This window comes from Podarcis filfolensis, assembly GCF_964270895.1.
Source record: "Podarcis filfolensis genome assembly, chromosome: 1".
Lineage (NCBI taxonomy): Eukaryota > Metazoa > Chordata > Lepidosauria > Squamata > Lacertidae > Podarcis > Podarcis filfolensis.
In genome coordinates, this window is record NC_139604.1 from 5,472,405 (window position 1) to 5,482,505 (window position 10,101).

Sequence of the window (10,101 nt, forward strand, 5' to 3'; positions counted from 1 at the left end):
TGTGTCTTTTTGCTGGAGAAAAATAGGGCCTCTGTTGACCTGCAAGAACAACTGAAAGGTTGCATCCCTGGTCCCATTTTCTGTTTGCTCTTTTAGATGAAGCAGATGGAGGAGATGCACAAAAGAAACAGCTGGGAAATCCACATGTTGAACTCCGTAAGTAGGAATCTGTTTTGGAGCCAGAATTGAGAGCGGGGAGCGCAGAAGCAGATTCGTTGTCTCCTCTGACAAGTCCCTTGTTGATCAGAATTACAGATTTACCCTCTAATCTTTAATGTATTTCATGGAACCGAGTTCCACAAATATCTGAAAGGGGGCAGGGGTGTTTCTAAGTACATTACGACCACATTCACACCATGCATTTAAAGCACTGTGGTACCACTTTAAATAGTCATGGCTTCCTGCAAAGAATCCTGGGGAATGTAGTTTGTTAAGGGTGCTAAGCAGGGCTGGCCCAATACATTTTGGCACCTGAGGCTGACCTTGGAATGGCACACATACCCCAGCCAGGGAAGAAGGGGTGAGTGAAGATCTACACCAAGAGCAAGGGTGAGAGGAGGTCAGCAGTGCCTCCTGTTGCCCAAAAGGCCGCTGTATCTGCTGCCCCTGTTGTCTGAGGCAGTTGCCTCACCTTGCCCCATGAGTGAGCCCGTCCTGGGGCTGAGACTGCTGTTGCCCTCTTAGAGCTACGGTTCCGAATGCGGTTTAACAATGAATCCCTCTATGCAGGAAACACTGGGAATTGTAGCTCTGTGAGCAGAGTAGAAATCTAACAACAACTGACAGCAGCCTTAGCAAGCTACAGCTCCCAGAATTCTTTAGGGGGAAGCCATGACTGTTTAAAATGGCATCATAAAGGTAAAGGTAAAGGTACCCCTGCCCATACGGGCCAGTCGTGTCCGACTCTAGGGTTGTGCACCCATCTCACTTAAGAGGCCGGGAGCCAGCGCCGTCCGCAGACACTTCCGGGTCACGTGGCCAGCGTGACGAAGCTGCTCTGGCGAGCCAGCACCAGCGCAGCACACGGAAACGCCATTTACCTTCCCGCTATAAAGCAGTACCTATTTATCTACTTGCACTTAGGGTGCTTTCGAACTGCTAGGTGGGCAGGAGCTGGGACTGAGAGACGGGAGCTCACCCCGCCGCGGGGATTCAAACCGCCGACCATACGATCGGCAAGTCCTAGGCACTGAGGTTTTACCCACAGCGCCACCTGCGTCCCAAAAATGGCATCATAGTGCTTTAAATTTATGGTGTGGATGTGGCCTGCTTGGATAAGAAGTTGATTATTTTTGCCACTTGCAAACTAAGCATAGCTCTGTAAGACATCCCTTTCTTATGCACCAGTGCTGTTTATTCCTGGTGGCTTCTCAGAATCAGAAGACCGAGGTGTATTGTAAACTAGCAACAGACTTTGCTCAGGACTTGCCATCACATTCTTGAGTCAGCCAGAACTGCTCACTATCCAGGTGAAAGATGTGTCTTGTCAGCTTGGCTTTCCATATGGCAGCTGATAAGATGATTCTGTGACCCGAGAAGTCTAAGCTTTTATTGGCTTTTAAGATGTACACATCTCACTGCCTTGGGCTATCTGAATAGAGATCTGCAAAGATTTGTACTGGTGCATTTAGATATTTTTGCTGCCTTATCACGAAGGCTCAGAGCAAGCTTTTACACTTAGATATTTGTGTTGCATGTCGTGCCAAATAATTGGATAAACTCCAACCACGACAATGGAGCCTCAATGAAATGCTTTTGCTGCAGTCTCTACAGTTCTACAGTTGTGATGCTCCTGAAAATGTGTTGCAGCATGTCATTGTCATATAAACTATCTAGACCTGAAGACTGTGCTAGAATGTAGTGACTGAACCAAAGATCCATCTGCACAAGTGGCGGATTCTGGTCCAGAGGGACACAAGGACATCCAGCAGAGGGTTCCTGTGGGGTTCAGACGTGTAGGAGAATCTGCCACCAACTGGAGTAGGCAAGGTTAGGGTGGAGGAATGTAAGGATTTTGAAAAGAGAAGACCTTAAATATGGGTGAGCATCTCTTCTAGGAAATGGATCTTCCATGGCCTCTCTGCCTCCGTGTTTTTCCACAGAATTCTCTGATGCCAATGCCAAGTTCTACTGCCGGATTTACTACGCGGGAGAGTTCCATAAAATGCGTGAAGTGATACTTGGGAGCAGCGAAGAAGATTTTATCCGTTCCCTCTCTCATTCTCTGCCCTGGCAGGCACGGGGAGGCAAATCTGGAGCTGCTTTTTATGTGACTGAAGGTAAGTGACTGGCCTCTAGCTTGTCCCTTTGCATAAGCGCTTACTCTTGTCTTTTATTCCACGGGGATGAATCGTGCAAGGTGTAATGAGGTTGAGGGAACGTTCTTTCATATGTGGTGGACCTGTAAAAGGGTAAAATAATATTGGGAAATAATTGATAATGAATTGAAAAAAATGTTTAAAAGCACTTTAAAAAAACACACACACCACCAGAGTCCTTTCTGTTGGGGATAATTCAGATGGAAATTCCCAGATGTCAAAAAATGTTATTTATTTATGCCGCTGCTGTGATCTGTGTTTTGTTAGCCCAAAAATGGAAAATGAGTGAGGTTCCAACCAAAAAAGATTGGCAACTTAAACTGATGGAATAAGAGCAGCTTGCAGACCTAACCCATAGAATAAGAGAACAAGAAAAACATATGTTTAAAGAAGATTGGAAAATGTTTATTTTAATATAAGGAGGGATATTGTGTATTTTGTATTTTGAAAACGTGGGCAGCATTAAGATAATTCAACAGTGTAAATAAGTTTTGATGGATGTAATAATGGAATACTGAATGGTCTAGTTTATATAAAATATGCAGGGATTTGTGTTATGCTAAATGGACCACAGAAGGAGAAGGGAAGTGACTGATATTTTAAGGTTGTTTAAGTGAATATTTTAAATTGTAAAACAGAAAATTTAATTAAAATTATGTTTTTTTAAAAAAGAATTGTGCAAGGTCAGTACATTCTGAGCCAGCTCTCTGCTAACATCCTAACTACCTAAAACTGAAACTTGGTTTCAGAACTATAGTTTTCACATGGAACTGGGCTTTAGACGGTGATTTGTGAAAGGGCCAGACAAATTTGCATAGTGATATTTGTTTGTTTTAAAAGTACATCATGCATCAATGCACATTCTCCCCTAGATGACCGATTTATCTTGAAGCAGATGCCTCGCCTTGAAGTCCAGTCCTTTCTAGACTTCGCCCCGCACTATTTCATGTACATCACTAACGCAGTTCAGCAAAAGGTAAGAGGCACGAAGTGTTCTCCCTTGGCTTTAATCTTGATACTTGCTGCCTGGCTTTGGATGTTGTTAGACTACAACTCCCATCATTCCCAACTGTTTGCCATGGCTGTCGGAGATCATGGAGGACAAATCTAGAGAAACTGGCCACATTCACTTCCTGCAGATCCTTCCTTGCCCACATCCCTACCCCATGCTGTACGCATTTAGGTGCGTTTCATTTGTGAGCTGAAACGGGAGCAACTTTTCACTCGGCGAATCAACTGTCTCCTCTATCACAGAAGCCAACGGCTTTGGCCAAGATTCTTGGGGTTTACCGGATTGGTTATAAGAACTCTCAGAACAACACGGAGAAGAAGCTTGACCTGTTGGTCATGGAAAACCTCTTCTATGGCAGAAAGATGGCTCAGGTGAGAAAAGGCTCACTGGCAAAGTGGCAAGCTTGCCCCTGCGTTGGAAACTCTTGCATTAGGAGAGGCAGCAAAGCTGCTAGCAGCAGTTGGTTACACATGGAGCTGCTCTGCACTTGCCTGCATTATTTGCATTGGACTTTGTCCGTCTTCTTCCTCCAAAGGTTTTGCACCAGTCACTTGGCTTTAGGGGGCCAGCCATGCCTCCTCTGTGCCATGTGAAAACATTGTGACCTCCAACATGCACATGTGCGTACATGAAATAAGTCCTTGTTTCATGAAAGCAGACACAGCTTCATAGTCCCAGGGGAAAATATATCTCTCCCTGCCCCTCGCAAGCAGTTTTCTGTCCTTAATCTGAAAGCTACTTCTGACCCTGAGGACAGCAAAACAATACATATCAGTTGCTAGTAGTAGCTAGGATTCTGCATTTCCTTCCAAATGGCTGTTCTGATTTCCTTAAACTTCAGTATGTGGCAGCCAGCATATTCCTTCTCTCTAAACACATACATACATTATATATTTTTTATGAAATTAAAATAGCAGTGGCTTGAATTTCTGAAGGGAGGAGAGGAATCTCCCTGCTCTTCTGTCAGGTGCTTTCTGTCAGCAGAGGGGATAGCAGCCACCCAAAATACTTAGTGGATGCCAGGCTTGGAATTACCATGAGAAATGGTTATATTTCTCTGCTCTTTTTTCGTTTTGTGGCTGAAAGACCAGAGGCTGCTGGTGTTACTTTTTAAGTCCCATGTTCATGCATCTGCAGCTGTGCAGAGGTTTGACCATGGTGTGCAGCCGCTGGGATTCTAAAGAGGTTTAACTTCACCCCCAAAGGCACACTCCATTGACACTCGAGGCAAATTGATGCCACCAGGACACTGCCCACTCTAACTTCACCCACTCTGATACTGAGGGAAAGCAGTTTGAGGTGCTAATTTAGAGACTTGTGATAATACTGATGATAGCAGTAGACCTACTAATAGATATTAATTTTTAAAATGAATTTCCCAATAAAATAGTTAAGTGTAACAAACCTTTCTATTTCCCCCCCTGATTAAGGTAGTGAGGAGTTGGGGGACTTCCCTTATTAAGTTAACCAACTGCTGTTGCCCTAGGACTGCTGCCATTCTGAGGCAGTGTTATAAACTGAGACATGAAAGCTAAATGGCACCTTAAATCTAGGTTATGGGTGCAACAACGGAATGTCTAGGTGCATTTTTTTAATAATAAGAACACAAAGCTGAAAATGTGAACTGCAGCTAAAATATTATGTTCAATTTTAGCATGGTCTTCCCCTTCCCTGGCGCACCCCCCCTAATATTCTGAAGAGGGTCTCTTCTCCAGTCTTCAGAGAGTAACTGGAAGTGGGGAGGCAGAAAAGGGTCCTCCTTTCCTTCCACTCCACAGTTTTAATCTGAAATCTTAGGCGCAGTACTGCGCCCAGAGCTCAGAAACGGCTTGCGCTGATGAAATCTCCTGTCACAGAATGCGCCTAGAACAATGGGAGTTTCAGACATTATTCTGAAGAAAGTCATTTCAAACCCCCCTGTCACAGTTTACTGTGAACACAGAGATTACTGCCTGCTTTGCTCCTTCCTTGCAGCCAAGATTTGTTCTTGCTTACTAAGTCTGGTTTGGAGCGAGACAAGACGCTTTTCCTGTTGAGACCCACCCCTGAGCCAAGTACCATGGTTTGATGCTCCTACTCACAGTGGGGGAGGAGCAAAACAGGAGGCACCTTGCAGAATAAACCATGGTTTACCGTAACCTGCTGTCTCTTCTGCTGCCAGGTTTTTGACCTGAAAGGCTCCTTACGGAACAGGAATGTGAAGACGGACACAGGGAAAGAGAGCTGCGATGTTGTTCTGCTGGATGAAAACCTCTTGAAGCTTGTGCGGGACAACCCCTTGTACATCCGTTCTCACTCCAAGGCCGTACTCAAGGCTTCCATCCACAGTGATTCCCATTTCCTTTCCAGCCATCTCATCATCGATTATTCTCTTCTTGTGGGCCGGGATGATACCTCCGACGAACTTGTGGTTGGGATTATTGGTACGCAACCTTTCGACCCCAAAAACCCGTGGGGTGGCTGCCCATGCGAGAAGAGCTTCCCATCATTTAGGTACCACGCGGAGTCCGCTTGGGGCTGCCTGGACGTGGCAGCCACTCCACACAGAAGACTCAGATCCCATGCACACCACACGATTAAACCGCACCACTTCCTCGAAAGAATCCTGGGATCTGTGGTCACGGTGCTGGGAACTGTAGCGTAGTGCTGTGAGGGGTAAACTGCGTTCCTGGGATTCCCAGGAATACGCCACATTCCCTTGGTGCATCAAGGCAATGAGCTTGAAAACGATATGGGTGAATAGCATTGCAGAAGGTGCGGGGAGATGGTGCCATATAGACAGAAGGAACTGTGAAAGGGTAAAGACTGTTAATGGTACCGATTCTGTGGAGCATCAAAACCTCTGTAGCTCACCCATGCTCCTTATCTTTTTGTTACAGATTACATTCGCACATTTACTTGGGACAAAAAGCTTGAGATGGTGGTTAAGTCAACAGGCATTTTAGGAGGACAAGGTGAGTCTTAATTCTTAGCTATCAATACATACACTGTGCTTTGTTCCCCTTCGCCTCTTATTCCAGTTCTCCTGTAAGTATAAATATGCAACCATATATATATATTATATATATAAAGGTAAAGGTACCCCTGCCCGTACGGGCCAGTCGTGTCCGACTCTAGGGTTGTGCGCTCATCTCACTTAAGAGGCCGGGAGCCAGCGCTGTCCGAAGACACTTCCGGGTCACGTGGCCAGCGTGACGAAGCTGCTCTGGCGAGCCAGCACCAGCGCAGGACACGGAAACGCCGTTTACCTTCCCGCTATAAAGCGGTACCTATTTATCTACTTGCACTTTGACGTGCTTTCGAACTGCTAGGTGGGCAGGAGCTGGGACTGAAAGACGGGAGCTCACCCCGCCGCGGGGATTCGAACCGCTGACCAGACGATCGGCAAGTCCTAGGCACTGAGGTTTTACCCACAGCGCCACCCGCGTCCATATATATATATATATATATATATATATATATATATATATATAGTGCCAAATGCTGGATAACCCTTTTAAGTAATACATTCTTCAGGGTAACATTTAAGGGCCTGAATTTATTTTTATTTTTCCATTAAGAATAAAGATTCCTAGTTCTTCCACTAGTACCGGTTTTGGTGTTCAAAACCACTTTGGTGTAGTTGTTTTGAAATCAGGGGTCCATGTCATTTCACCAGATTACTAAGGAGGGGGGGCAAGAGGCCCAGACCCATTACTCTTAGTCCTTTCTCTCTCTCTCTCTCTCTCTCTCTCTCTCTCTCTCTCTCTCTCTCTCCCCCCCCCCAAAAAAAAGGGAGAAAAAAGATGTGGGTTCCAGAGAGGTCATGTGAATGAAATAGAAGGGAAGTTGGAATATGGGAGTTGAGGGTTCGATTAAGGATCCCCTACCTCCCCCTCCACAAATAATTTGAACGCTCATCCAGGTCTGTTACTTCAAATGTTGACTTGGGAGCATTAATCAAAACAGTTTGGAGGATACCGTAGATCCCCTTTCCTGGTGGGGTTGGGGTGGAGGAATAAATTTGCTTATTAGAATTCTTTCCTTGGCTGGTCCTAAATACTTCCTTGGAAGTCCCGTCCCGTCAATGTGACGACATAACCTTTGAGCAGAAGCACAGTGCTTCGACATGTCACGCTGCTAAAAATGGTTGGATGCTTAGCTCTGTTTGATAGAGATGGCAATTATGTAAAGCGCAGAAGATATTTCTTAGGCATGGCTGTTGCCTGCAGCCTAAGAATATATATTCTCTAAATGGGGTGGAGAGTGGAGAAGGTATAATCCTCTGGGATTTTTGCCCTGCTGACGTGGATTTTACAGTCCTCGTAACACAAGGTCTTGCGTTTTGCAGGCCTCTTGTCAAAGAGAATCTAAAGACTGGGCAGTACTGAACATTTTGCACTAGCGCAATACGATTTCCCCTCTCTCCATCCCCTCATCAGCTCCTGAGGGAAAACCCAGAACAGATTTAGGTGGGGGGGGAGGGGGAGGGGGAAGAATATTCTGCAATTCTCCACTGGGATGCAACCCGTAACTTGTGACGTATACGACAGATTAGTTATTCCTAAAGTTAATTTCTAAGACAATTTTTTTCTCTGCCATAAATTAGGTAAGATGCCAACGGTCGTATCTCCAGAACTGTACCGGACGAGGTTTTGTGAAGCAATGGACAAGTATTTTTTGATGGTGCCAGATCACTGGACAGGGCTGGGCCTGAACTGCTAAGGTAAGGCACCTCCTCAGGGGATGGAATGGGACGCTGCCTTCTGATTAATTAGTAAAGAACTCGAGCGAAGGCTGTCCTTCCACACATCCAGCCCCCAACTCAGTGTCTTCAATAGCAGCTAAAAGATCTTCAGCCACTGCCTGCAGAAACTGGCGTATCAAAAGAAGCAAGTCTGCACTTTAGGTGCTGGAATGTTAACGGAAGAGGCCGGAGGAGAGTCTTCAGAATCTCAGCGGGACTCTATCTTTGGAAAGACACAGGCGATCCCATCAAATAGATCGGCCAGGATGAGCCTTCCGCAGATTACAGTAAATCCCACTGGAGTTCCTGATGATGTCTTACACAGAAGGCTCTTGCAACACAGAATAAAGTGTCTTAATAGGAAATAACAGTGGGCACATTGGCCCCAAATCAGACTGTTGCAGCTTGTTGCAGTGAGGATATTACAGTCTCTTTTTAAAGCATCACAATCATGAGGAGCTCTGTACCTCTCTTACGAATGCCGCTGCTGTCATGAGGGTTGATTTTCTGTTAAGCGTTATTATTGCGTGTTCTCTCTGTTATGCACTGATGTTGTTTTGCAGGTTTCCATGAGCAGTATTAGAGGATTTTACCAGCATTCCACTCCCATCATCTGAAACCTTGCTTTTCTTTTAATGGTGTCAAACTTCCCAGCAGTCAAATATTTTACTGAAGGGCAACTTCAGTAATGGCAGCTTGGATTTTAGTGTACAGCGGTAAATAGATCTGCCCTCTTTTCAGATGAAATACACTAGCAATACAAATTTTCTCCAGAGGAAGGTCCTTGACTAGCTACTGCATTTGTGTATTGAAAAGACCTTCTCCCCATCCACGAGTTGCACTTTGTTGTTTTTCATTAGTACTCCCCCTCCCCCCTTTAAATGGCTGCCTTAAAGAATCAAGTCTGCAGTGTCCTTCTCCCTGGTTTTGTTTTGTTTTTCATTTCAGCACCATTTTGTAGAACATAATGGGTCTCTCTACTGAACACACACAGGTTGTGTAAACAGACCTGGCTGATTAAACAATCATTCCTTTGACACTAGGTGCTCTGAACAAACAGCTGAACTTAGATGGTGTGAGTCAGCCGTAGGTATGTGGAGATTGGGGTGTTTTTGCTACCTGAGAATAAGCACTTATGATTGGTTTTTTGTAAATAGGAAACATTTACTTTATTTTTTACATAATAACGGCCAGTAAAACTAAGGGTGTGTTGTAGTTAAGGAGGCACGGCTGACATTGTCCCCGAACCTTAATAGTTGTCTGGAATATTGGTTTGAGCACAGATTGTATGCAATGGCTGAGATTAGTTTACCTTTATAGTCCCTCTTCTCCCTGCAGCAGGATTCCCCAAACCAAGGATGGAGAGGATTTTGGCCCTCCAGATATTGTTCCCCTATGACCCCATCCGCTCCAGCTGGCATGGCCAGTGCTCAGCCACATTGGGAGTTGTTGTCCCAGCATCCTCTGGGTTTCCCAACCCTTTGGCTACAAACCATTATGAGTGTAAAGTCTGTGGCCATAATAAGCAGCACTGCTGCGTTACCTCCCTGTAAAAGCCTCCCACTCAATATATGTGTCCCTCTGTATCATGTAAAGTTGGCAGAGTTCTCTGTTGAAAGCCAAGCCATCTTAAAAGCACATCCATTAAGCCAGGCAGGCGTATAGGGTGAGAACATTGACCTCTGTACATCAGTTAGGAGTTTAGTTCTGGCTTAGGTTGACAATGAAAGCACAGCGCTGTCATATCTGGGGTGTACGCTGGCCTGTTACAGCCTTCTGCTAACTGGTCTGCCCCAGATGTTCTGCACTACCAACACCCATCAGAACCCAGCCGGCATGGCCAATTGTAGTCCAGCACTTTGGAGGGCATCAGGTTGGGGAATTGTGGGGTTTTCTTTTCCCCCCAGTGTACACTTTGGAGAAATGGTCCAACTCTTAATTTGATTTCCAGCCATTGTATTATTTTGTTTTGTTCAAGTCTGCAGTTGAAAGACCTTACATATGAAACCTGATAACCAGTTTCAATAAATGAGTATTGTAGCTGA

General features: G+C 45.2%; 1 protein-coding gene across 8 annotated transcripts in view; it reads left to right on the forward strand.

Annotated features, from left to right (window-relative positions):
* Positions 1–10,101, forward strand: part of PIKFYVE (phosphoinositide kinase, FYVE-type zinc finger containing) — an 80,859-nt gene extending 70,758 nt beyond the window's left edge. For all 8 annotated transcript variants that reach the window (XM_083625838.1, XM_083625840.1, XM_083625842.1 and 5 more), the window contains 7 exons: positions 97–156; positions 2,103–2,279; positions 3,191–3,294; positions 3,573–3,701; positions 5,492–5,753; positions 6,210–6,284; positions 7,919–10,101. In XM_083625838.1, coding sequence (XP_083481964.1) covers positions 97–156; positions 2,103–2,279; positions 3,191–3,294; positions 3,573–3,701; positions 5,492–5,753; positions 6,210–6,284; positions 7,919–8,034 — 923 coding nt within the window. In that variant the 3' untranslated portion in view covers positions 8,035–10,101. The remainder of the gene's footprint in view (positions 1–96; positions 157–2,102; positions 2,280–3,190; positions 3,295–3,572; positions 3,702–5,491; positions 5,754–6,209; positions 6,285–7,918) is intronic.